The sequence below is a fragment of the Pan troglodytes genome, chromosome 8 (genome assembly GCF_028858775.2).
Source record: "Pan troglodytes isolate AG18354 chromosome 8, NHGRI_mPanTro3-v2.0_pri, whole genome shotgun sequence".
Taxonomy (NCBI): domain Eukaryota; kingdom Metazoa; phylum Chordata; class Mammalia; order Primates; family Hominidae; genus Pan; species Pan troglodytes.
In genome coordinates this window covers 131719337-131747148 of record NC_072406.2, presented here as the reverse complement: position 1 = coordinate 131747148, position 27812 = coordinate 131719337, and the positions used below count along the sequence as shown (strand labels likewise).

General features: G+C 46.7%; 1 protein-coding gene and 1 pseudogene across 1 annotated transcript; both read right to left on the bottom strand.

Annotated features, from left to right (window-relative positions):
• Positions 1–2837: 2837 nt before the first annotated feature.
• LOC741513 (small ribosomal subunit protein eS8-like) lies at positions 2838–3603 on the bottom strand. The gene has a single exon (XM_054660533.2). The coding sequence runs from the start codon at positions 3515–3517 to the stop codon at positions 2861–2863; it is 657 nt and encodes a 218-aa protein (XP_054516508.2). The 5' UTR covers positions 3518–3603; the 3' UTR covers positions 2838–2860.
• A 17901-nt stretch (positions 3604–21504) lies between these two features.
• Positions 21505–22366, bottom strand: LOC100614912 (cell cycle checkpoint protein RAD1-like; annotated as a pseudogene).
• Between the last annotated feature and the right edge of the window lie 5446 nt (positions 22367–27812).

Genomic DNA, 27812 nt, shown 5'->3' with positions numbered 1-27812 from the left:
AGAGACACAGACATACAGGGAGAAGACCAAGTGACAATGAAGGCAGAGATCAGAGCAATGCACCTGTAAGCCAAGGAGCACTGAGGATTGATTGTCTGCAGCCTCCAGAAGCTGGAAGAGGCAGGTAGGATTCTCGCCTAGAGTCTTCTAGAGAGAGCATGGCCCTGTCACCACCTTCATTCCTGACCTCTTCTTTTAAGATCAGTTTTCAATTATATCACCCTGACTAAACATGAATGAATGGATAGCTTGTCAAGCCAAAAACCAATAAATAATGATATGAATGTAGGAGGGAAGTGAAAAATGTCTGGTTACCCATTTGTTTATTCACTCCAACAAGCATTTGATGCCAGTCTCTGGGATTACAATGGTGAATGAAACAGGCTCAGCCTCTGTGCTCAGGAGTTAATGATTTTGTGAAGTCAAGAACCCTGTGAAGAGTTAAGTTACATTACAACATGGTAAATGTTATTGCAGAGATACAGATAAAATGCTGTGGGAGCCGAAAAGACAGAGCAACTAACTCAGCCTAGTGAATCTGGGAAGGCTTCCAGGAGACATTTGTGTTGAAAAAAGTTTTAAATCAATAATCAGTAGTATACACACGATACAGAACTCCAGGTGCCAAAGGAGACTGCATTAGTTCACTAGGGCTGCTGGGACAAAGTACCACAAACTAAGTGGCTTAGAACAACAGACATGCATTGTCTCAGGTCTGGACTCTAGAAGTCCAAGTCAAGGTGTCAGCAAGGTTAGAGCCTTCCAAGGGCTGCAAGGGAAAACTCTGTTCCATGCCTCTCACCTAGCTTCTAGTAGTTTGCTGGGCATCATGCTGATCTCTGCTTTCATTTTCACATGGCATTCTTCCTGTATGATTGCCTGGGTCCAAATTCCTCCCTTTTTTTTTTTTTTTTTTTTTTTGAGACAGAGTCTCACGCTGTTGCCCAGGCTGGAGTGCAGTGGCATGATCTCGGCTCGCTGCAACCTCTGCCTCCTACGTTCAAGCAATTCTTGTGCCTCAGCCTCCCCAGTAGCTGGGATTACAGGCACCTGCCACCATGCCTGGCTAATTTTTGTATTTTTAGTAGAGACAGAATTTTGCCATATTGGCCAGGCTGGTCTCAAACCCCTGACCTCAGGTGATCCACCCGCCTCGACCTCCAAAAGTGCTGGAATTAGAGGCATGAGCCACCACACCCGGCTGCCTCCTTTTCTTTTTTCTTTTTTATATAGAGATGGGGTCTTACTGTGTTGCCAAGGTTGGTTTTGAACTCCTAGGCTCAAGTGATTCTCCTGTCTCAGCCTCCCAAAGTGCTAAGATTACAGGCATGCGCCACCGCACCCAGCCTCAAATTCTCCCTTTTCAACAAGGACATTAGGGGCCCACCCTACTCCAGTGTGACCTCATCTTAACTAATCACATCTGCAATGACACTATTTCCAAATACACTCACATTTTGAGGTCCTGAGGTAGGACTCCAACATATAACTTGGCGGGGGTGGGAGAGGTTCACAATTCAACCCATAACAGGTACTCGGTGAAAAATAAACCTCCCGGCTAGGCTCAGTGGCTCACACTTGTAATCCCTGCACTTTGGGAGGCCGAGGTGGGCTGATCGCCTGAGGTCAGAAGTTCAAGACCAACCTGGCCAACATGGTGAAACCCCGTCTCTACTAAAAATAAAAATAAAATAAAAAAAAAACTAGCCCAGCATGGTGGCACCTATAATCCCAGCTCATCGGGAGGCTGAGGCAGGAGAATCACTTGAACCCAGGAGGCGGAGGTTGCAGTCAGCCGAGATCATGCTACTGCACTCTAACTTGGGTCACAGAGCAAGACTCTGTCTCAAAACAAAAAAAAAAAGAAAAGAAAAGAAAAAGAAACTTCCCTTCCTCTATGCTCCCCAGCTTCCCAGTTCCCTGCTCTAGAGGCAACCAATGTCTCCAGCTTACTGGGTGTTTTTCCAGGGGGTCTCCCATTCATTTACCAACATATATGTGCACGTTCTTCCTACTCGTAAAATGATAGCCATGTGCACTGGCATTCACCTTCCTCTTTTTACTTAACAATGTTCCTGTGAAATTTTCCGTATCACTCCACACAGAGCCTCTTTACTCCTTTAAGTGACTGTACAGTACTTCCTAATTTATTGAACTGGTCTCCTATTAATAGATATTTAGTTTCCAATCTTCTGCTATTACAAACAATGCTGCATTGTGTGTGTGTGTGTATATATATATATATAGAGAGAGAGAGAGAGAGAGAGAGAGAGAGAGAGAAAGAGAGAGAGAGATTGAGACAGAGACAGACAGACAGGGTCTCACTCTGTTACCCAGGCTGGAGTGCATGGCATGATCTCGGCTCACTGCAACCTCCACCTCCTGGGTTCAAGTGATTCTCCTGCCTCAGCCTCCCAAGTAGCTGGGATTACAGGCGTGCACCACCATGCCTGGCTTATTTTTTTGTATTTTTAGTAGAGATGGGATTTCACCATTGGCCAGGCTGGTCTCAAACTCCTGACCTCAAATGATCCACCTGCCTCAGCCTCCCAAAGTGCTGGGACTACAGGCATGAGCCACTGTGCCTGGCCTTCAGTGTATTTTCTTGTGCACAGGTCATTTTGCAAGAAAGTACGAGTAGATCTATCAATACCTGGAAGTGGAAGTGCTCCATCATCAGGCCAATGCGTTTTAAAATTTAAGTTATTTTGCCAAATTTGTCTCCAAGGAGGTCAGAGAAGGTCAGCCTCATACCAGTAGCGTTCAGAGTGCACGTTCCCCATGATTTTTTTTTTTTTTTTTTTTGCCACAGAACAATAGACACCTTTATTCCATGGGCAAAGACAGAAAGGATGAGGATTTATTTGCCTTTCCGGGCCTTGATTTTCCTAAGACAGAACTCCAACTCCTTGCCCTCTGGCACATAGCCATGGGCTTGGCCACACTGTCCCAGCCTTGAAGCGATGCACGCAAGAAGCTCGCCCTGCTGGAACTGCTCCCCCAGGAGACGGCTGATTTTGGCATTCTTTTCCCTTTCATCGTATTTCTTCTGAATTTTTTTAGATCGTTTTTTGTTTAAAGTCTTTTCTTCCTCAGGAGTCAGTTTGGCTCCCTTCTTGCAGCCCAGGGGCAGCGCATAGTGGGACTCGTACCACTGGTGGTACGGTGTGCTGTCGGTGAGCACGAAGCAGTTCTCCACCAGGGTCTTGGTACGGACCAGCTTGCTATTGGACGCATCATAGACAACATCAGTGATCCTTGTTTTGCGAGTACAACACTCTGAACCCCAGGAGAAATTCCCCATGTCCCGCCTCAGGGCACCGTATTTATTGTTACCTCCCCTCACACGGACTGTGTGGATGTGGTGGGGGCCAATCTTGGTGTTGGCAGCCAGGTGCCCCAACTCATACTTCCGCTTCTTGTCGTAGGGCTTTCTCTTGCTGCCAGTCTTGCGGCGCTTGTGCCAGTTGTCCTGAGAGATGCCCATCACTCGGCGCTGGCTGAAAAGACGCCCCATGATCTTACCGGACTGTGTTAGCTAATGTTCTGATCTTTGCCAATCTGATATATTCCCCTTATGCTTTTAATTTGAATTTCTATTATGATGCGTGTAATTGAGCATCTTTTCTTTCTTTTCTTTCTTTTTTTTTTTTTGAGACAGAGTTTTACTCTTGTTGCCCAGGCTGGAGTACAGTGCGATCTCGGCTCACTGTAACCTCCGCCTTGTGGTTTCAAGCGATTCTCCTGCCTCGGCCTCCCAAGTAGCTGGGATTACAGGCACCCACCACCACTCCTGGCTCATTTTTGTATTTTTACCAGAGACAGGGTTTCACCATGTTGGCCAGACTGGTCTTGAACTCCTGACCTCGTGATCCGCCCACCTCGGCCTCCCAAAGTGCTGGGATTACAGGCGAGAGCCACTGCACTTCGCCCCTGTTGAGCATCTTTTCATGTGTTCAGAGACATTTGGAATTCTCTTCTGCGAACAGTCTGAACCTATCCTTTGCCTGTTTCTCCACTGGGACTAAGGGATAATGAAAATGATTTTTACAGATGCAAAAGGGGTTAAACAAGAGCACCAGGTCGATGTGGGACCCATAACAATGGGGACTGGCATTGAAAAATGGCCTGAGGCATTCTACCTCTGGTCCAGTTGCTTGAGATTTCTGACTGAGGCCCCCCCTCCCACTCTCGCCTAAGCAGCAGCCAGCTCTGGAACCAAGGGAAAGCCTGGAAATGAAATTGTAGGTTTAGAAATGAAAATTTGAGCTTGGAATGCAAATTGACTGAGAAACCACCAGGCCCCTCCTCTGAGCCTGGTTTATCTCCAGCCTCTGAGGCTGATTTAAGCTTGGTCGGGGATAGAAGGAAGTGAGAGGTAGGAGCTCGCTGCATGACTTAATAGGCTGAGAGGAAGATGAAGATTGAAACAGGTACACATGTCATAAAATGATGGTCAGAGACCAGTGTCAGGAATTTCTTCCAAGGCCACAAAATATTCTTCTGCCTTGTTCTTTTGTCTTTTCTTCACTGGCTAGGGCTGTGCTAAGTTAAAACCCAAATGGACAGTCATTTCTATCTAAATCCGTTACTGTCTTAGAAGGTGTGGGGCAGTGTTTTCAGGATGGAGAAAGAATCAGGGTTGTGCTTTGGGGATCTCTGCCACCATGTGAATTGCACTCTGAGGTTTAAGTAGGTACCGGTACATGTCTTCTATTGTTTCCAGAAGGTGCACAAAGTTGCTTCCAGAGAGCCTGTTAAATCTCATTCTTCTATTCTTATATGCTTCGAGATTTCTTTTTTTTTTTTTTTTTTCGAGAAGGAGTCTTGCTCTGTTGCCCAGGCTGGAGTGCAGTGGCATGATCTCGGCTCATTGCAACCTCCGCTTCCTGAGTTCAAGCAATTCTTCTGCCTCAACCTCCCAAGTAGCTGGGAGTACAGGCACGCACCACCACGCCTGGCTAATTTTTGTATTTTTAGTAGAGACGGGGTTTTGCCATGTTCGTCAGGCTGGTCTGACCTCATGATCCGCCTACCTCGGCCTCCCAGAGTGCTGGGATTACAGGCGTGAACCACTGTGCCCGGCCCTCTTCAGGGATTTCTTGAACACCTCCAGACAATAATCCCTCAGCTAGGCTCCATGGAAGCTTTCAAAGACATGGAAGAGCTGATCCATGCCTTCTAAAATGGTAGACTCTAGTTGGGGAGTTAAGCCTTCTGTGATAGTTAATTTTATGTGTCCAGTTGGCCCCAGTACCTAGATATTTAGTCAAACATTATACTGGATATTTCTTTTTTTTTTTTTAATTTTCTTTTTTTTAATTGATCATTCTTGGGTGTTTCTCACAGAGGGGGATTTGGCAGGGTCATAGGACAATAGTGGAGGGAAGGTCAGAAGATAAACAAGTGAACAAAGGTCTCTGGTTTTCCTAGGCAGAGGACCCTGCGGCCTTCCGCAGTGTTTGTGTCCCGGGGTACTTGAGATTAGGGAGTGGTGATGACTCTTAACAAGCATGCTGCCTTCAAGCGTCTGTTTAACAAAGCACATCTTGCACCGCCCTTAATCCATTTAACCCTGAGTGGACACAGCACATGTTTCAGAGAGCACAGGGTTGGGGGTAAGGTCACAGATCAACAGGATCCCAAGGCAGAATAATTTTTCTTAGTACAGAACAAAATGAGAAGTCTCCCATGTCTACCTCTTTCTACACAGACACGGCAACCATCCAATTTCTCAATCTTTTCCCCACCTTTCCCCCCTTTCTATTCCACAAAACCGCCATTGTCATCATGGCCCGTTCTCAATGAGCTGTTGGGTACACCTCCCAGACGGGGTGGTGGCCGGGCAGAGGGGCTCCTCACTTCCCGGTAGGGGCAGCCGGGCAGAGGCGCCCCTCACCTCCCGGACGGGGCGGCTGGCCGGGCGGGGAGCTGACTCCCCCACCTCCCTCCCAGACGGGGCGGCTGGCTGGGGGGGGGGTGGCGCTGACCCCCCCCCACCTCCCTCCCGGACGGGGCGGCTGGCCTGGCGGGGGTTGACCCCCGCCTCCCTCCCGGACGGGGTGGCTGCCGGGCGGAGACGCTCCTCACTTCCCAGACGGGGTGGCTGCCGGGCGGAGACGCTCCTCACTTCCCAGACGGGGTGGCTGCCGGGCGGAGACGCTCCTCACTTCCCAGACGGGGTGGCTGCCGGGCGGAGGGGCTCCTCACTTCTCTGACAGGGTGGCTGCCGGGCGGAGGGGCTCCTCACTTCTCAGACGGGGCGGTTGCCGGGCGGAGGGTCTCCTCAGTTCTCAGACAGGGCGGCCGGGCAGAGACGCTCCTCACCTCCCAGACCGGGTCGCGGCCGGTTAGAGGCGCTCCTCACATCCCAGACGGGGCGGCGGGGCAGAGGCGCTCCCCACATCTCAGACGATGGGCGGCCGGGCAGAGACGCTCCTCACTTCCTAGATGGGATGGCGGCCGGGCAGAGACGCTCCTCACTTTCCAGACTGGGCAGCCAGGCAGAGGGGCTCCTCACATCCCAGACGATGGGCGGCCAGGCAGAGACACTCCTCACTTCCCAGACGGGGTGGCGGCCGGGCAGAGGCTGCAATCTCGGCACTTTGGGGGGCCAAGGCAGGCGTCTGGGAGGTGGAGGTTGTAGCGAGCGGAGATCACGCCACTGCACTCCAGCCTGGGCACCATTGAGCACTGAGTGAACCAGACTCCATCTGCAATCCCGGCACCTCGGGAGGCCGAGGCTGGCGGATCACTCGCGGTTAGGAGCTGGAGACCAGCCCGGCCAACACAGCGAAACCCCGTCTCCACCAAAAAAATACGAAAACCAGTCAGGCGTGGCGGCGCGCGCCTGCAATCGCAGGCACTCGGCAGGCTGAGGCAGGAGAATCAGGCAGGGAGGTTGCAGTGAGCCGAGATGGCAGCAGTACAGTCCAGCTTCGGCTCGGCATCAGAGGGAGACCGTGGAGAGAGAGAGAGGGAGACCGTGGGGAGAGGGAGAGGGAGAGGAAGACTGTGGGGAGAGGGAGAGGGAGAGGGACTATACTGGATATTTCTGTGAAGACATTTTCTGGATGGCATTAATTGACTTTTTTTTTTTTTTTTTTGAAACAGGGTCTTGCTCTGTCATCCAGACTGGAGTGCAGTGGCGTGATCTTGGCTCACTGCAACCTCTGCCTCCTGGGTTCGAGCGATCCTCCCACCTCAGCCTCCAAAGTAGCTGAGACTGCAGGCATGCGCCACCATGCCTGGCTAATTTTTTTTTTTTTTTGTAGTGACAGAGTTTCACTATGTTGGCCCAGGCTGGTCTCAAACTCCTGGGCTCAAGCCATCCACCTGCCTTGGCCTCCCAAAATGCTGGAATTACAGACATGAGCCACCGTGCCCAGCCCAAGATTGACATTTAAATCCGTGGTCTTTGGTTCCAATGAAAGATTTATGAAGGGGGAAAAAGTCTGTGGCCTTTAAGTAAAGCAGATTGACCTCCATAATATGGGTGTGCCTCATCCAATCAGTTGAAGGTCTTCAACAGAACAAAGACGAACCTCCCCAGGTAAGAAGTTCTGTCAGCAGACTGCCCCTGCCCCTTCCCTAAATCACTAGTTTGCCCACCTAACCTGCAGACTTTGGATTTGCACCTCCATAATCTTGTGAGTCAAGTCCTTACAATAGATCTCTCTCTATATTTACACATCCTGTTGGTTCTTTTTCTCTGGGAAACCCTGGCTAATATAACTCCTAACGAATTGCATTATCTTCGTGGTGATATCTGACATTACCCGAAGGAAGCCTCCAATCAGACAGACCTTGAACAGGAACTAGAGATTTAAGCAAGATTCCAAAGCAAAGTCAAGTTTGACTATATGGAGGAAGAAGGAAGGGCCTTCTGGGTAGGGAAACACATTTGTAAGAGCAAACATATGGAGTTAGGCCCAAGCAGGAGACCAATCTCAGGGTCACAGGTGCTCTGTTACCTTTCCCATAGCAGCTGCCACAGTTGCACCTGGACACTTGTTAGTGGCAGTATGTGTTCAATGTCTGTCTCTCTCCTTAGGCCATAAGCTGGTATTTGGAGCACATATACATTCCTCATGCCTACTTAGTTCCATTCTTAACACAAGTTGGTGTTGATTAAATATTATGAAATGAATGAATTCACTTTGCCTTCCTGCTGAATTATAGTCAATGGCAGAATTAATTCCCTACCCTTTTCCAAAAGGTGTCAAAAAACTGGCAATGATGGTTATGAGAATTGCTTTTTCCTAATGGGGAGTCAATTTTATTATTTTCTATTTCAAAATACATCCTTGTAAACAATTCAGATAATGCATAAAAATACAAAAAAGAACATCTGTAATCTCATTGCCCAGAGATGAGTTGAGAAATGAAATAACATTAAATTGCCACTGACTGTAAAATGTAGTGTATTGTTATTGCCACATTATCAGATCTTTCCTTGCTCTTGAACTAAGACCCTCATATTTATTGAGTGCTTGCTGTGTGTTAGCCAGTGTGTAGGATCTGAAATACAAAGGTAAATAAGGGAAGCATAGGGTATTCCTGGCTTCTGGAAGTGTCTAGTTAGTTCTCTAGGTCAGGTGGGCGTGGCGGCTCATGCCTATAATCCAGGTGCTCTGGAAGGCTGAGGTGGGAGAATTGCTTGAATCCAGGAGTTCAAGACCATCCTGGGCAATATAGTAAGACCTCATCTCTATGAAAAATCTCTTGGGCCGGGCGCAGTGGCTCATGCCCATAATCCCAGCACTTTGGGAGGCCAAGGCGGGTGGATGACCTGAGGTCAGGAGTTCGAGACCAGCCTGATCAATGTGGTGAAACCCCATCTCTACTAAGAAATACAAAAATTAGCCAGGCATGGTGGCGGGCGCCTGTAATCCCAGCTACTTGGGAGGCTGAGGCAGGAGAATCACTTGAACCTGGGAGGTGGAAGTTGCAGTGAGCCGAGATTGTGCCATTGCACTGCAGCCTGGGCAACAGAGCAAGTCTCCGTCTTAAAAAAAAAAAAACAAAAAAAAGGCCGGGCATGGTGGCTCATGCCTGTAATCCCAGCACTTTGGGAGGCCAAGGCAGGTGGATCACGAGGTCAGGAGATCGAGACCATCCTGGCTAACATGGTGAAACCCCGTCTCTACTAAAAATACAAAAAATTAGCCAGCCATGGTGGCACGTGCCTGTAGTCCCAGCGACTCAGGAGGCTGTCTCAAAAAAAAAAAAAAAAAAAGTTAAAAAATTAGCTGAGTGTGTACTGTGGTGGTACATACCAGTAGTCCCAGCTACTCAGGAGGCTGAGGTGGGAGGGTTGCTTGAGCCTGAGAAATGGAGGGTGGAGGTTGCAGTCAGCCAATATTGCATCACTGCACTCCAGCCTGGGTGACAGAGCAAGTCTCTGTTTCAAAAAAAAAAAAAAAAAAAAAAAGGAGAGAAAGTTTTCTAGAATCAAAGCTTTTACAGACTCCGGTGTTTCTGCATCATCTCTTGGCTGCTGGACACAGGTTCTTTTTGCTGTGCTTGAAAACACGTTTTTCTTTTCCCAAGCTGTGGTGAACAAACCCCTCAGAACATTTCCCCAAAGCCATTTCCATCTTATAGAAAATGTGTTGCTACATTTTGAAGGATTCTTTTCATTACTTCCCCTGGGTCCCTCTGGAAACTTGGCTTCAGTTTAATGATTTTCTTGGTTGTTGTTGTTTGTGTCTAAAGATCACATTCTTCTACCAGGGAGCAGCTGTTTACCCTGACAGACCAAACTGGTTTAACTTTATTACTTTTCACTAATGAAAAGAAACATTGTTCTTAGTAAGTAGAAAGAATATTTAACACCGTTTTCCTTATTTATGTTTGGTTTGTTTATTTGTTTGTTTGTTTTCTAGAGACAGGATCTTGATCTGTTGTCCATCCTGGAGTTCAGTGGTGCAACCATAGCTCACTATACCTTGACCTCCTGTGCTCAAGTAATCCTCCTGCCTCAGCCTCCTGAGTAGCTTGGCCTACAGGCATGCACCACCACATCCAGTTGATTTTCTTATTTTTCATAGAGGTGAGGTTGCTCAAGCACTATGTTGCTCAAGCTGGTCTCAAACTCCTGGCCTCAAGCAATGCTCCTGTCTCAGCCTCCCAAAGTGTTGGGATTACAGGCATGAGCCACCATATCCGGCCTTATATTTTGATTTTTTAAATGTTAATAATTTTTAAGTACATAAATGATATATAACACATATGCTTGTTTGAAAATGTATTTAAAATTTAGGCCGGGCACGGTGGCTCACGCCTGTAATCCCAGCACTGTGGGAGGCCAATGCAGGTGGATCACCTGAGGTCAGGAGTTCAAGACCAGCCTGGCCAACATGGTGAAACCCCATCTCTACTAAAAATACAAAAAAATTAGCTAGGCATGGTGGCACACACCTGTAATCCCAGCTACTTGGGAAGCTGAGGCAGGAGAATCGCTTGAACCTGGGAGGCAGAGGTTGCAGTTAGCCGAGATCGCACCATTGTGCTCCAGCCTGGGTGACAGCGAGACTTCGTCTCAAAAATAAAAAAATAAAAAATAAAATATTAAACAATTGAATAGAGGAAGCTTATCATCCAACAAATCTTGGTCTGGCCTTTTTGTTGTTGCTTTCTTTTTATTTTATTTTTTTTTTTCCATTGTCAATATTCAATATAATGTTGCTTTCTTTAGGGTTTTTTTTTTTTTTTTTTTTTTGAGATGGAGTCTCACTGTGTCACCCAGGCTGGAATGCAGTGGTAAGATCTTGGCTCACTGCAACTTCCGCCTCCTGGGTTCAAGTGATTCTCCTGTCTCAGCCTCCCAAGTAGCTGGGAGTACAGTGCCACCAAAACTGGCTAATTTTTGTATTTTGGGTAGAAATGGGGTTTCACCATGTTGGCCAGGCTGGTCTTTAATTCCTGATTTCAAGTGATCCACCTGCCTCCGCCTCCCAAAGTGCTGGGATTACAGGCATAAGCCACCACGCTCGCCCCTTTTTAGGGTTGTTCTTATAGGGTATAGGCATGGAGCTTAATGCACTTGCACCTGGGGAAAACTTGTTACGATTTTCTGAAGTTCCTCTGTTCCAGATTAATTTCATTCAAAATCTGTAGATTACAGCTGGGTGAGGTGGCTCGTGCCTGTAATCCCAGCACTTTGGGAGACTGAGGTGGAAGGATCACCTGAGGTCAGGAGTTTGAGACCAGCCTGGCCAACATGGTGAAACCCCGTCTCTACTAAATATACAAAAAAATTAGCCAGGCGTGGCGGCGTGTGCCTGTAGTCCCAGCTACTTGGGAGGCTGAGGTGGGAGAATAGCTTGAACCCGGGAGGCAGAGGTTGCAGTGAGCCAAGATCTCACTACTGCACTCCAGCCTGGGTGACAAAGCAAGACACCATCACAAAAACAAAAAACAAAACAAAACAAAAACCTGTGGGTTACTCATCCAGCTATTCTGTACTGTTGATTGGCCACAGGATGCCAAGACCTACTCTTGAACTGGAGCAGGCAATCTTTGCCCTCAAGGGCTCTATACCTGGCGAGGCAGCCTGTGCCCTCAGGGTTAGGACTGGTAGCCCCAAGACTATTTCAGGCCTCAACACTAGGCTGGTAAAGGCACATTTTGAAAACTGGGGAAAGCATTTGCTAGTTAGTGGCAGCTCACTGTATGTGCAAATGGCAGGCAAGTCCAAACACAAAGACCAAGGTGTGCTTGTGTTGGACTCAGTTGCCAACATGATGTGGGAGAGGAGGCCAGTAATATGGTTCTTTCTCTTTTTTTGCCTTTATTGTTAACATAAAGGGCAGAACTAGATTCTGCAGTTAAAACTTTAGAAAATGTATTGCTTTCTCTCTAATTACAAAAGCAATTTATATACACTCTATGAAAGTTGAATGGCTGGATGTGGAGGCTCACACCTGTAACCCCAACACTGTGGGAGGCCAAGGCAGGAGGATTGTTTGAGTCCAGGAGTTTGAGACCAGCCTGGACAACATAGGGGGAGACCCTGTACTTACATAAAATAAAATTTTTTAAAAATTAGCCAGCTGGCCGGGCACAGTGGCTCACACCTATAATTCCAACACTTTGGGAGGCCGAGGTGGGCCATCACCTGAGGTCAGGAGTTCGAGACCAGCCTGGTCAATGTAGTGAAACCCCGTCTCTACTAAAAATACAAAAAAATTAGCCAGGCATGGTGGCGCATGCCTGTAGTCCCAGCTACTCAGAAGGCTGAGGTGGGAGAATCACTTGAACCCGGGAGGCAGAGGTTGCAGTAAACTGAGATTGTACCACTGCACTCCAGCCTGGGCAACAGGGCAAGATTCCATCTCAAAAAAAAAAAAAAAAAATCAGCCAGGCATGGTGGCATGCACCTGTAATCCCAGCTACTTGGGAGGCTGAGACAGGAGGATCACTTGAGCCTGGGAATTCGAGGCTGCAGTAAGCCCTGATTGTGCCACTGCACTCCAGCCTTCATAACAGAGCAAGACCGTGTCTCGAATAAATAAATAAAAATTAGAAAATACAGAAGTCTCCTGGCTAACACGGTGAAACCCCGTCTCTACTAAAAATACAAAAAATTAGCCGGGCGTGGTAGCGGGCGCCTGTAGTCCCAGCTACTCGGGAGGCTGAGGCAGGAGAATGGCGTGAACCCGGGAGGCGGAGCTTGCAGTGAGCCGAGATCGCGCCACTGCACTCCAGCCTGGGCGACAGAGCGAGACTCCGTCTCAAAAAAAAAAAAAAAAGAAAAGAAAATACAGAAGTCACAAACAAATAAAAATCTCACAAATGGGTGGGGACTCTTAAGGAGACACGATTAAGGCTGATATTGGGAAGAACTTGCTAGCAAGTAGGAGTGAGCTCCTGGTCACTGGCCTTATTAACAGAGCAGAAGACTGGATTGTCTCAGCTTCTAAAAGGACTTGGGACTCTGAATTTTGTGATGGGGGTGCCTGTCCTCAGCCTGCTGGGTTCTAAACAGCGTGTCCTTTTGCCCCCACAGAGCAAGAAAGGGCCGAGTGAAGCAAGGCTCTGCAGAATGGTGTTTGCAGAGTCGGTTATAGGCCTCAGGCTGGGAATGCCACTATTTGTTCATTGATTCACTCATTCATCCACCCAATCTTTAAGTATTTATGGAGTGCCTACTATGGGCTGGACACCACACCAAACTCTGGGGATGTTCTGTGAACAACACAAACTCTGACACTCAAATTATACAGATAATAATTTTGGTGCAAATGTTAACACTAAGAAGGAATAGAATAAGATGCCTTGAGAAATTAAATATGGAGGGAACCCTCCAAGTTGGGAGGTCAGGAAGGCATCTTGAGGAAGTCACGTGTAAGCTGAGGCTTGTTGGATGAGTGGGACTTAGCTGGGCAGGAAGAGTGTGGGAAGAAACGATGGCCACTGCAGGTGTGAAGGTCTGTGCTAAGGAACCTTCAGGGAATGAGACAAGGCCACTGAGGGAGGCGCATGCTGAATAGACCTCTGGCGAGGCCCGGGGAGCCTCTACAGTGATGCGAGAATTTATCCCAAGGGTAATGGGAATCACTTGCAGAATTTTTCTTACTTTTTCTTTTCTTTTTTTTTTTTTTTTTCAAGATGGAATCTCACTCTGTCACCCAGGCTGGAGTGCAATGGCACGATCTTGGTTCACTGCAATCTCTGCCTCCCGAGTTCAAGTGATTCTCCTGCCTCAGCCTCCTGAGTAGCTGGGATTACAGGTGCCCACCACCATGCCCGGTTAATATTTTTGTATTTTTAGTAGAGATGGGGGTTTCGCCATGTTGGCCAGGCTGGTCTCGAACTCCTGACCTCAGGTGATCCACCCACCTGGGCCTCCCAAAGTGCTGGGATTATAGGCATGAGCCACCGTGCCTGGCCCACTTACAGAATTTTAAGCAGAGGAGTGGCATGGTCAGGTTTGTGTTTTAAAAAATCATTTCGCTGCCATGTGGAGAATGCCTTGCAGGAGGGTAAGATTGGAAGCAGACTCCAGGTTTCCATATAAGTTCAAAGGCCAGAGGGCAAGGCAGAGGGGAAAAAAAAAAGCCAACATGAACGTTTCCGGGAGAGATGATGTGGCTGGGGTAAGAATGGGTTTGATTGAATATATATTAGTGCCAGGCACTGTGCTCAGCAATTTACCTGCATGATCTCATTCAATCCTCACAAACACCTATGAAATAGGTACTATTATGATTGTCATTTTATAGGGACCACTGAGGCTCAGAGATGTTAAGAAACTTGCCCAAGATCACACAGCTGGTGAACAGAGAGCCAGGATTTGAACTCCTGGGGTTAATTGCCACCCATAACAGCCCATGCCCCATGGGCTCAATTATCACCTATACTGGAGAGAATCAGATCAACTCAAACTATTCTTCAGAGTAAGAAGCAACAGGCTGGGTGCCATAGCTCATGCTTGTAATACTAGCACTTTGGAAGGCTGAGTCGGCAGATCGCTTGATCCCAGGAGTTCGAGACCAGCCTAGGTAACATAGCAAGACCCCCATCTCTACAAAAAACACAAACATTAGCCAGGCATGATGGCACGCACCTGTAGTCCCAGCTTCTCAGGATGCTGAGGTGGGAGGATCACTTGAGCCTAGGAGGTTGAGGCTGCAGTGAGTGCTGGATTCCAGCCTGGGTGACAAAAACAAGACCCTGTCTCAAAAAATAAAAATAAAAAAAATAAAAGCAACAGAACTTGGTGATAAATGATTAGCTCCACTTAGTAACATCGGGACAGCTATTTCAAAGTGAAAATTTGTTGTAGGTATACCTTAACGAGAGGAAAGTTGCAGATCAGTAAATTTACACTAAAGTAATAATAATAATAGCAAACATTTGTATGGTACTTTCTCTGCACTATGTAAAGTTCTTCTAAGAGGTTAATCCTTAGAGGATTCACTTAATCTTCTTAAGAGCCCTGAGAGGGAGGTGTTATTGGTATCATTCCCATTACACAGACCAGGAAACTGAGGTACATAGAGCTCAAGGAACTTACCCAAGGTCACACGGTAGCAAGTCTCACCGGGGTATATAAGCCCAGGCAGGCTGGCTGCAGAGGCTGGCCTCTTAATCACAGGCCATGCAGCTTCCAGGGGTTCCTGCAATGTAATGGTCCCCTTACCTGAGGCCAGACCTCACCAGAGCAACTCATTTCTCTGAGTAAAAGAGGCCAGGAGTGGCTGTGTGTGGTGGCTCACGCCTGGAATCCCAGCACTTTGGGAGGCCGAGGTGGGCAGATCACTTGAGGCCAGGAGCTCGAGACCAGCCTGGCCAATATGGTGAAACTCTGTCTCTACTAAAATATAAAAGTTAGCCTGGCGTGATGGTGTGTGCCTGTAATCCCAGCTATTCAGGTGGCTGGTGCATGAGAATCGCTAGAACCCGGGCAGCAGAGGTTGCAGTGAGCCAAGATTGTGCCACTGCATTCCACCCTGGGAGACAGTGAGACTCTATCTCAAAAAAAAAAAAAAAAAAAAAAAAAGCCCAGGAGCTTGCTTTTTCCTCTGAAGTCACTCTATAAACATGGTCAGTAAGATATAAAATTGGCCTTAGGATTTTTTTTTTTTTTTTTTTGAGAAGGGTCTCGCTCAGTCACCCAGGCTGGACTGCAGTGATGAGATCACAGCTGACGGGTTCAAGCCATCCTCCCACCTCAGCCTCTCAAGTAGCTGGGACCACAAATGTACACCACCGTGCCGGGCTAATATTTTTATTTTTTTGTAGAGACAAGATTTCACTATGTTTCCCAGTCTGGTCTCAAACTCCTGGGCTCAAACAATCCTCCTGCCTTGGCCTCCCAAAGTGCTGGGATTACAGCTGTGAGTGCCCATGTCCAGCCCCGCCTGAGGACATTTAAATAATAAGCCTTCCAGACTGGCGTACTCAGCCCTCATTCCCTGAGGTAGAAATTCCGAGTCTGCTGTAAGCTGCTCATTGGAATGACCTGAACTGAAAAAAGGGGTTTCTTTTCCAGATGTTATTTTCTGAATTGGCTGGGTAGGTATTTGTAGGAGGATGAGGGGTTATTCGATAAGGAGTCCACAGGGAGTTTTCTCAGGCTTCCAGTGAAATATTTTCATTATGCAGATGTGGCCGGCTTGGTGCTTAATAAAGCTTTGCTTAATTTGGATGGCTGTGGAATTATATTTGGAGGGATTGCTATTCAAGGGAACCAGTGGAGGGGCAGTCGTTAGTTCCTCACAAGTTCAGATGTCTTTTTGTAACAGAGAATACAGCTTTCCAAAAAAAATCACAGGTAGCTCCTTGTGAACTGGACTCTGAAGAGGGGAGGACGCTCAGGTGCCTCCTTGGACCCGGCCTCCCTTCTGAGTCACTATCACCCCGGAGCCACCCACGGTGGTCGTTCCTGTTTCAGATACTTAGAGGTCTTCCCACTGCTCTCGGGTAGAGCCCAAGCTCTTTGCTGGTCCCACCAAGCTCGTCACAGCATCACCCTACTGGCCCTGCCAGCTTTCCTCCCAGCTGCCCTGCTCCCCAGTCCCACCTACAGCGTCTCACCTTCCGCCAAAATACCCTGTGCAGGTTCCTTCCTGCCAGAAATGCTATTCTCCCTTCTCTTCATCTGGTAAACTCCAGCTCATCCTTCAAGGCCCTGGCAGCTCATCCTTCAAGGCCCTGGCAGAAGTTTCTTGGGGAGACTTCTCCATGGGCCCCAGGTAGAGGGAATCAACACTCATAGTGCCATGAAAGATCTAGTACAGCCTTATCATGCACAAATTATTTGGTTATGGCCTCGCTAAACAGAGAGGCCAGGGATCAATTTATGGGTCTTCAGTTTTCTTTCTTTCTTTTTTTTTTTTTTGAGACAGAGTCTTGATCTGTCACCCAGGCTGGAGTGCAGTGGCATGATCTCAGCTCACTGTAGCCTTTGCCTCTTGGGTTCAAGCAATTCTCCTGTCTCAGCCTCCCGAGTAGCTGGGATTACAGGCACACACCACCATGCCTGGGTAATTTTTGTATTTTAGTAGAGATAGAGTTTCACCAAGTTGGCCAGGCTGACCTCGAACTCCCGACCTCAGGTGATCCACCCGCCTTGGCCTCCCAAAGTGCTAGGATTACAGGTGTGAGTCACCGCGCCCTGCCCATTTTTCTTTCTTTGCCCCATCTGTGGCCCCTCCATCCAGCACGATGCCTGGTGAGCAGTAGCCATATGGGGCAGGCCACACTTCCCAAGCTGTGTCCCACCTATTATTTCATCTTAGCAAGACTGTCCTGACCACAGCCCTGGGGTAAGATGCCCATGTTTTGGACCATGTGAACCTTGCCTCCCCTATGCCTGGTCTTAGAGTGGATCCTTGGAAGCCAACCCATAGGCTGGCATGTGACCTGTGATGACCTGAGAAAAAAGATGAACCATCAGGCTCTGCTTTTAGGCATGTGAACTAAGAAACATGGGAAGAACTGGCAGGAGAAGAGAGAAGGGGTGTGGCTGAGTCACATGAAGAGGAAGGAACAGGAGGAGTGAAGACAGGGGGATGGCCGCCACTGAAGTGCCTTGAGCTGCCCTGGCTCCTGGGATGCCCTCCAGCTCTTGTCTCTGGGAAGCCTGGCTGGGCTGTAGCTACCATTCTTGATTTCTGAGATCAGTTCCCTTTTGTGGTAGCCAGCCTCCAAGATGGCTCCATGACCATCGCCTTCTGGTATTGTATCCTCCCACACTGAATAAGGTAGACCAATAGGATATTCCAGACAAGATGGTTGTGACTTCCAAGACAAATCATAAAAGACATTGCAGATTCTGCTGTGGTCTCTTGAATCACTGCCTCTGAGGAAGGCCAGTCACCATGTTGTGAAGACACTCAAGCAGCCTTGTGGAGAGGCCACACCCGGGAGGAGCTGAGGCCTTCACCGAGAATCAGCACCAACTCACTACGCATGTGCGTGAACCACTGTGGAAATGGATCCTCCTGCCCCAGTCAACCTAAAACCACTCACTGCTCCCAAATTCCTGACCCACAGAAACTCTGTGAGATGATAAATGTTTGCTGTTGTTTTCTGAGCTAAGTTTTGGAGTAAAGCATTAGGCAGCAATAGATTACTAATATACTTTTTTGTTTCTTTACAACAAAAAGTCTTTGTATTCACTTGTGTATAAGCACTTGCTAGTTGCTTACTGCTGACATGTGTGGTTGGTGGCCCAACTACATACTAGGGGCAGTTTATGCCCTGGAATTAGCAGCTGCTCCACTAGAAGCATAGAAGAAGAAATCCCTCTCTCTCTCCCTCTCTCTCTCTCTATATATAATATACATATATATATAATATATTTATATTTACATATATAATATATAGATTTCTTCTATATATTATATATGTATATTATATAAACCAATAACACATTACTTATGTTTGCTGTGTTACCATTTTTTATTTTTATTTTATTTTTTTGAGATGGGTCTCATTCTGTCACCCAGGCTGGAGTGCAGTGGTGCAATCTTGGCTCACTGCAACCTCCGCCTCCCGGGTTCAAGCGATTCTCCTGCCTCAGCCTCCGAAGTAGCTGGGATTACAGGCATGTGCTACCACGCACAGCTAGTTTTTTAATATTTTTAGTAGAGATGGGTTTTCACCATGTTGGCAAGTCTCGTCTCAAACTCCTGACCTCAAGTGATCCACCTGTCTTGGCCTCCCAAAGTGCTGGGATTACAGGTGTGAGCCACCATGCCTGGCCCTATGTTACCTTTTTTTTTTTTTTTTGAGATGAAGTCTCACTCTGTCACCCAGGCTGGAGTGCAGTGGCACGATCTTGGCTCACTGCAACCTCCACCTCCCGGGTTCAAGCAGTTCTCTGCCTCAGCCTCCCAAGTAGCTGTGATTACAGGCACCTGCCACCACACCCAGCTAATTTTTATATTTTTAGTAGAGACAGGGTTTCACCATCTTGGCCAGGCTGGTCTTGAACTCCTGACCTTGTGATCTACCTGCCTCAGCCTCCCAAAGTGCTGGGATTACAGGCGTGAACCACAGCGCCTGGCCCTATGTTACTATTTTTGAAGAGGTTTTCATACACATCTCATTTGACCCTCTTAGCAACTGACATAGATATATTATTCTAGATCTCAGATATACTTACAGCTACAGATTAACTTTATCTTGAGAACTTTTGCATTAATGCCCAGATAAAGCACATTTTGCAGTTTTTTTCACTTAAATATAGGATCAATATGTTCATTTATTCGACAAATATTTACTGAGTTCCTACCGTGTATAAGAAGTGTGAAGACATAGAAAGGAAGCAAACATTAATCTTGCTTTCAGGGAATTCATAATCTAGTAGTAGGAGCATTAAAACCTACATAAATATCACCTTTGTTGTGAGGCTGTAGAAAAAAAAACAAGATATACAGAAATAACTAAAACTATGCAGAAACTTCTAAAGCCCTAACACCTGGGACTGGGCAGTGGCCTTGTCCTGGGTATTGTACTAAAAGCTTTGTTTTTTTTTTTTTTGGACATGGAATTTCACTCTTGTCGCCCAGGCTGGAGTCCAGTGGTGCAATCTCGGCTCACTGCAACCTCCGTCTCCTGGGATCAAGTGATTCTCCTGCCTCAGCCTCCTGAGTAGTTGGGATTACAGGCATCCGTCATCACGCCTGGCTAATTTTTTATATCTTTTTAGTAGAGATGGGTTTTCACTATGTTGGCCAGGCTGGTCTTGAACTCCTGACCTCATGATCCACCCACCTCGGCCTCCCAAAGTGCTGGGATTACAGGCGTGAGCCACCGCGCCCAGCCCGTAATCCCCATTTTACAGACAAAGAAATGGAGGCTGGGAGATATTCATTAAGCCATTCCCATGCTTTTAACTGTATTACTCTGTTATCTGCAAAACAGATAGTAAAGAAAGGCAGACCAAGATTGGTGTCCATGTATTTTCTGTTTTTTAGTATTGTACTTTATTAAATATAAAAATATTTATATGCCACAAAAATTATTTTAGTGACGACTACCAGAAAAGTACAAAATCACTTAATAACTGGTTTTCTACAGCTTGATTTGTCAAGAAACTTATAAGCAAATGGAAGGTGTCTAATAAGTACTTACTGCAGTTACTTACTGGAATGAACAGTTGTGAGAACAAGAAGAAAACCTGTAACTCTGAAAATTGTTCTGTTTTTTGTTCTTTTTGAGACGGAGTCTCTCTTGCTCAGGCTGGAATGCAGTGGCACGATCTTGGCTCACTGCAACCTCCACCTCCCAGGTTCAAGCAATTCTCCTGCCTCAGCCTCCTGAGTAGCTGGGACTACTGGCATGCACTGCCACACCCGGCCAATTTTTGTATTTTTAGTAGAGATGAGGTTTCATTGTGTTGGCCAGGCTGGTCTTGAACTCCTGACCTCAGGCAATCCGCCTGCCTCAGCCTCCCAAGGTGCTGGGATTACAGGCATGAGCCACTGCACCCGGCCTGAAAATTATTTTATATCCCATTCATAGATCTCTTCAGAAGGTCTACTTTAAAAATAAATCACATAAAGAATTGTTCAGACTTGTTTGGTGATGCCTCAACTTCAGAACATTTGCAAAGAAATCACATGTAAAAGCAATCATCTCAATACAATTAAATGCTAGTTTAAAAAAAAGTTTCCTTTAAAACAGTGGTTCCCAAAATTTAGCATGCGTCAGAATCTCCTGGGGGAAGCATGTTAAAATATAGAATGCTGGCCTCCTCCCCAGAGTTTGCTACAAGTTTGCAGGTGGTTCTGATGCTGGTGTGGGCACAACACTTTGAGAAGCACTGCTTTAAGATCTAGTCTCTAGAATTCAAACTAATAAGCAATGAGCATATACCTTTGCCTTTTCTAATAGTAAATAAATAAAAGAACATTTCAGGTAGCTGCATAAGTCTTTAGACTCTTGAAATGTTCTACTGAAATAGAACGTATAATTTATTAATCTTGGCTCATAATCATTCCCATGAGTTCAAAAGACAGAACTACAGGACAGTCCTGAAAAATCTATGACTACATGAAAACATTTACTTACATGCCCTTTACAAAATGTATTTACAAAACACATAGCAACTATTAGGGTACACAGACCTTGTTTCTATCTTCCCCACGCTTCTTCTCTATAGGAAATCCAATATGAAATTATAAAGAGTACTGAACTCAAGGCTGGGCGTGGTGGCTCATGCCTGTAATCCCAGCACTTTGGGAGGCCGAGGCGGGTGGATCACCTGAGGTCAGGAGTTCAAGACCAGCCTGGCCAACATGGTGAAACCTCATCTCTACTAAAATATAAAAATTAGCCAGACGTGGTAGCAGGCACCTGTAATCCCAGCTACTCGGGAGGCTGAGGCAGGAGAATCGCTTGAACCTGGGAGGCGGAGGTTGCAGTGAGCTGAGATGGCGCCACTGCGCTCCAGCCTCGGCGACATAGTGAGACTCCATCTCAAAAAAGAAAAAAAAAAAGCACCGTACTCAGAATGAGAACTTCATCTATCATCAATGTACACATAAATATCAGTGAATCGTCATACTCAAGACTCAGATTAAAGAACTTCTTCATCAGGGCAGCAGTAATATTCCACAAAATATATTGGTCCATCTTCATTTCTAATCATATACTGTAATGAAAGGAAGCCTTGGTTATCTGTCCGAGTAGATACCTGACAAGACAGGACTAATGCCTTTGTAGAGGGTTTCAGTAAGGAAATCTTGTATCTGTTGACTTGGGTCTGATTATAATGCTTCCATCAAATCAGAATCTTTGGGGCGGTCAAGGTGGGAACTTCCTACATTTCCAAAAGTAGATAACCTGAAATAAGGCTTGTCAGGAGACATGGTAATTTGTAGGACCTCACTCGTCATATCCAATTCAGAAAAAGCTTCACAGAGCCCCTCTGACTGCAGAATTTTATCAATAACATTAGTGCTGTAGAAATTAAAGTCCAGGTCCCTTCAGGTTCCTGTGTATTGATTTTGCAGACTGCCACCTCTCCTGCTTCTTCCAGGAACAGCATCAAAGGGTAACCATAACCTTGGTAACACATCCGAAGTGCAGTTCAAGTCCCTGGCATAGGACTTGATCCAAAAATAGATAAACAGTCTAAAAGGACAATGAAATTAATTCAAAAAGTAACAGACTCTTCCTGAACTTTAAGCTCTTGAAATATTCCAGCCTGAATAAAAGCATTTGCTTGCACACACTTTGCGTTTTCCATTGTTACTTTGATTCCATTTTTAGTTGCGAAACACACGGCACATTTTCGGAAATGAATAGCTTTTAAGATAGTGGAGAGATTCCTAACATTGTCAAGGCTGGCCACAAGACTGTATTGATCATGCTCGTCTTGGATCTGTTGGGTCAGGAGGGGCATCGCCCACTGCACATTCGGCCCCGAGGGATGCTCCTGGGTCCTGTTCCTGCAGATCCCGAAACACCTTTGCACGGGGGTCTGGATGCTGGAGAGCCTCTCCCAGCAAATTCCCTGAGGCGGAGCAAGGCAGCTCCAGGAAACTGCAGAGGAAGTGAAGCAGCCCCTGCCGCTCTTCAGATCAGCCTTCCACTTCCTTTCCAAGCATTTTCTTGTAAAGGTAATGAAGAGTTAGTTCATCCAAAGGTGATGATCAAATTAGTGGAGGGCCTCTTGAAAACAATCTGTTCTATACTGAAGTCAACTGGGTTCTAGCCACAAGTTGCTTTTACTACTCTTCCCCTTAGATAGTTGGTGGGTTTTGCCAGAGAAGCCCCACTGTTCTCTGTTGGTGCAGCCATTTTTGCACGACTCATCAGGCAGTTTATAGCACAATTTAGAAACACCAGGGATAGCAGGATTACGAATCATGCTGTCTGCTGATGTAAACTCTATTTGGATACAATAATGTTTTTAAATAACCTCAAATACAATTACCACCCTGAGGACGGTGCTGGTTGAATGACTACAGGAATATCATTCAGATAGTTCATTAACTAATTACAGAGCATCACAAACAGAGCCTACTGCCAGGGAGGGGCTGTGGGGATGAATCACAGGGCTGAGCTCAGGGGCCAGAGTGATGTTCAGTTCTTTTCTGGTGCTGGCATCACAAGGTGGCACTCTTGACTGAGAGAGGGAGGCTTTTTCCTCCTCTCCTGTCTCTCTAGCATCCGTGGGAAGGTGCTACGCGAGGCCCAGAAATACATGCCAGGGTCACATGGCTTCAAAAAGCTCTCTTCCTTCCCCTCGTCACTCACTGCACTTGTAACTGAAGACAAAGTCTCAGGCAGGGTGCGGTAGCTCCCGCCTGTAATCCCAGCACTTTGGGAGGCCAAGGCGGGTGGATCACCTGAGGTCAGGAGTTCAAGACCAGCCTGGCCAACATGGTGAAACCTCATCTCTACCAAAATACAAAAATTAGCCAGGCATGGTGGTGGGCACCTGTAATCCCAGCTACTCTGGAGGCTGAGGCAGGAGAATTGCTTGAACCCGGGAGGTGGAGGTTGCAGTAAGCCAAGATTGCGCCACTGCACTGCAGCCTGGGCGACAGAGCGAGACTCCATCTCACAAAAAAAAAAACAAAAAGTCTCAGAGAGCTCTGGGCAGGCATGTTGCTGGTTGCCTATTTAGTTACTGAAGCTGTTGTGTTTTGCTTTCTTGAGGAGTTTGAGCACTGCATGGAAGAAAGGTTTATTAGGGACAAATGGGCCCCACTGCCCTGCTGCCTTGCCAGAGGATCTTGGGTCTTCACTACACAGGACAGGAGTGACCACCCGCCAGCTGGGCTGGTTGTAGTGCCGGCACGTGGTAGGGTTAAAAAATCGTTTAAAGTTATAAAAGTGTTTGCAAAGCATATGGAAGCCCTGCTACTTTGGGCAAGCCTCTCTTTGAATCTTGGTTTCTTCAACTGTAAATGGGATTAGTAGTAGTGGTATCCACCTCAAAGAGTTATTGGATCAAACGATATAAAAAATGGGAAGTGCTCAGTACAATGCTTGGCAAGAAGCCAGGGCTCAGTAAATGTGCAGGCCCTTCCTCTCATTGTCATTTGGCTTCATGCACGCTTACATATGGCCTTCAGAAGAGAACAGATTCAGATCTCTGTTCCTTAGCCCCAAGCATGCACCTGTCAGCATTCAGGCCCATGGTTATTTGGCCAGCCTTGTAATGATACTAAAGACTGACTATTCAGAATGTTTCTTCTGAACTTTCAAAATCAATGACAGTTGCACACTATCTCCTTTCAGGCAAAGGTCCCCTCCAGCAGACCCTCTCCCCACCTTGTTTTGAAAAAAGCATTATTTAAGGGAAATATAACAGCCTGGCTGGCTGTACTACCTTATTTTTCTATTTCCCTCCAAAGTGAATGCCAGACATTTCTAGGCCAAAGACAGGATTAACATTTCTCAGCCTAGTAAACACACCCATCTGGATTCAACACGGGGAGCACCAGCACTGCAACCGTTTCCTGTAATCGGCTTGAATGATCCAGGCTGTAAGCTTGAAAATTAAATTCTGGAAGCGATATTTCCATCCTGGAAGCTGTTTCAATTACAGCTTCTTGCAGATGAACCTCAGATAAGCGGCAAACTTACAAGCCCTGGCACGGATGTAATGAGTCTGCACGATGGGAACCTGGCCATGCTACAAGGAAGAGGCTGCCTGCAGGCTGAGAATACAATCGCTGGAGAGAGCAACAAACCTGCGCTGAGCAGCTGCGGCGCGGCAGACATCCGGTGAGACTCTGAGAACCACAGGGAGCCGAACGTGGGCCCCATCCTCAGAGACTTTTGGTTCAGTGGAGGAGATGTATCACCAGGCCATTTTATGTAATAGGCTGGGATGGTGCTCAACCCTGGTGCTGTGAAAACATTAGCCCAGCTTGGGATTGAGGAAGTGATCCCCGAGCTGAATCTCCATAATTAAGCAACAGTCAGCTGTGTGAAGTAAGGTGGAAAGGATATTCGAAGCAAGGGTAAGAGCAAGCAGAGACCCAAAGATATGGAACAGGGGTGTGTGTGTGTGTGTGTGTATGTGTGTCCGTGCATGTGTATCTGAGCCTAGCCAGCCCAGTATTCAAGTACAGGAAAGGGAGTGCCCAGGGAGTAACTGGGTGTACGTTTGCCCTTCACCATCATTTTTAGCATCAGAAAGTCCTTCAGAAACTGCCCCAAAATCTTGGGTTCAAGACACCAGACTTCTAGGGTGTGAGATTCAGAGCCCAGTGAGTCTTCCCAAGGTTTGCAGAGGCCAAGCCTTTACATTTCTAATCTTTAGTTTACAGTGGGGCCTCGGTATTACTAACAGAATTAGGGCTCAGTAGGTGTCCAAACAGCCAGTTCATGGAAGCTGAGGAACCTGAGCCCAGAGGGAAACTTCAGGACACACAGCAATCAATCCTGGAACGTCTCTGAGTTTCAGGGCAGTTTTGGAGGTCATTAGGGAGGTAGCAGCGGGCTGATTTGATAACAGATGCCACCTTGCTGACTGTTCTTCCAGTGTGAAAATGACTTGGGAGCACAACAGAGGCTCCTTTTGAAGGCTGGTCCATGAAGCAGATGCCTCTATTTGTTCTTTTTTCTTTTTCAGAGACAGGTTCTTGCTCTGTCACCCAGGCTGGAGTGCAGTTTTGTGATCGCAGCTCAGTGAAGCCTTGAACTCCGCAGCTCACACGATCTTTCTGCCTCAGCCTCCTGAGTAGCTGGGACTACAGACATGCACCACCACACTCAGCTAATTTCTTATTTCAGAAAAATTTTTTAGAGACAAGTCTTGCTCTCTTGCCCAGGCTGCTCTTGAACTCTCACCCTCAAGCGATTCTCCCACCTCAGCTTCCTGAGTAGCTGGGATTACAAATGCAAGCCACCACGCCCAACGTTGTTCGTTTTTTATATGTTCCACAGTGTATTAGTCCGTTTTTATGCTACTGATAAAAACATACCCAAGACTGGGAAGATAAAGAGGTTTAATTTGACTTATGGTTTCACATGGCTGGATAGGTCTCATAATCACGGCGGAGGGCAAAGGGCACTTCTTACATGGCAGCAGCAAGAGAAAATGAGGAAGAAGCAAATGAGGAAACCCCTGATCAAACCATCAGATCTCATGAGACTTATTCACTATCATGAGAACAGCACGGAAAAGACAAGCCCCCATGATTCAATTACCTCCCCCAGGTCTCTCCCACAACACATGGGAATTCCAGGAGATACAGTTGAAGTTGAGATTTGAATGGGGACACAGCCAAGCCATATCACACAGTTTGGGTGAAGGATACTTAATAAGGGAGGGCGCAACATACAAAAACTGCAACATCTGGCTGCCATCAGCTCCTCCACCAGCGCCCCCGCGTGGGAATTAGTGGAGCGCCAGACAGTCCTGAGGTCAGGTCAGTCCTAAACTTGCAGTTGTTTGTGAGACTTACATCACTTAATTTCACAAACCTCGCTGCTCAAATGGGGACAGTCAGGCTTATGAGTAGTTGTGGGTGTCAAATGAATGTTCGTATGAGGTCTGGCATCACAATGAGTATTTTAATGGATCTTATCCAGATGCCTCCAGATGCTATTGGATAAAAGGTTGCAGCTAACAACTGACCTTGAATTTTTCTGGCTACTTGGGGGGCAGTGCTGCCCTTCAGTTTGGAGACTCCCCTTAGTGTCACCACGGTAGGCAGTGGGGTCAGCCCATCCATAATTACACTCAGAAAACCAGAGGCAGCAGTACCTGAGGGCCTCCAACTTGACCTTTCTTCCTCCTGCTTCTACTGAGCTCTGCCTATGAGCCTAGAGGCTTCTCAACCACCTCTCCACACCAGACTGTGAGAAAAAGGGCGCCTGCCTAGAAGTGACACAACTTGAGTTTCTTCTTCTTCTTTTTTTTTTTTTTATAAGACAGGATCTTGCTCTGTTGCCCAGGCTAGAATGCCATGGCATGATCACAGCTTGCCACAGCCTCCATCTCCCTGGCTCAAGTGATCCTCCCATCTCATTCACCTCAGTAGCTAGGACAACAGGCATGTACCACCACACCCAACTAATTTTTAATTTTTTTGTAAAAACAGAGTCTCACCATGTTGCCCAGGCTTGTCTCAAACTCCTGAGCTCAAGTAAAGCTCCTGCTTCAGCCTCCCAAAGTGCTGGGGTTACAGGCATGAGCCACTGGCCCACTGCACCTAGCACAACCTGGGTTTTCATTCACTGCCACAATAGAACTTGGCACTGAACAGTTCTATTGCCACTCTCAGTTTCAAAATCCCAGAAGAGGGGAAGATTTTAAAATATTTAATAGTATTATTTTTATTTTAAAAGTAACGCAGATACATTTAAAAAAGAAAAACCCACAACGAATAGTATAGAATGCTGAAGTTGAGTCACTTGACTTCTTCTGGCCTCAGTTTCCTAATCTATAAATGGAAGACAATAGTAATACCTTCCTCTTAGGGTTATTATGTAGATTAAATGAAGGATAGGAAAGGCACTTGGTGCAATGCCTGGCAGAGAACAAGCATGTGATATATGTTAGCGATTACCATGATAGCCATTGTACATCCAGAGATGACTTAGAGTCTCTTTCCAAAAATAAGCCATGTTTATAAGAAAACACATTTACACACACTTATACACAGAGAGATGTTATACTTAATGCTCTGCAACTTGCTGTTTTCACTTAACAATAATCTTGAGCATGTTAATGCCTATTAATTCCCCCACACTCTTAAAATGACCGGGCAGTATTTTGTTGAATGGATGTACCATAATTTATATGACCAAATGGGAACATTTAAAATACATAATTACCGGCCGGGCGCAGTGGCTCACGCCTGTAATCCCAGCACTTTGGGAGG

What these genes read in the sequence shown, in the direction of transcription:
- LOC741513 (XM_054660533.2), bottom strand. Translation starts at nt 3,517, where the DNA reads ATGGGGCGTCTTTTCAGCCAGCGCCGAGTGATGGGCATCTCTCAGGAC.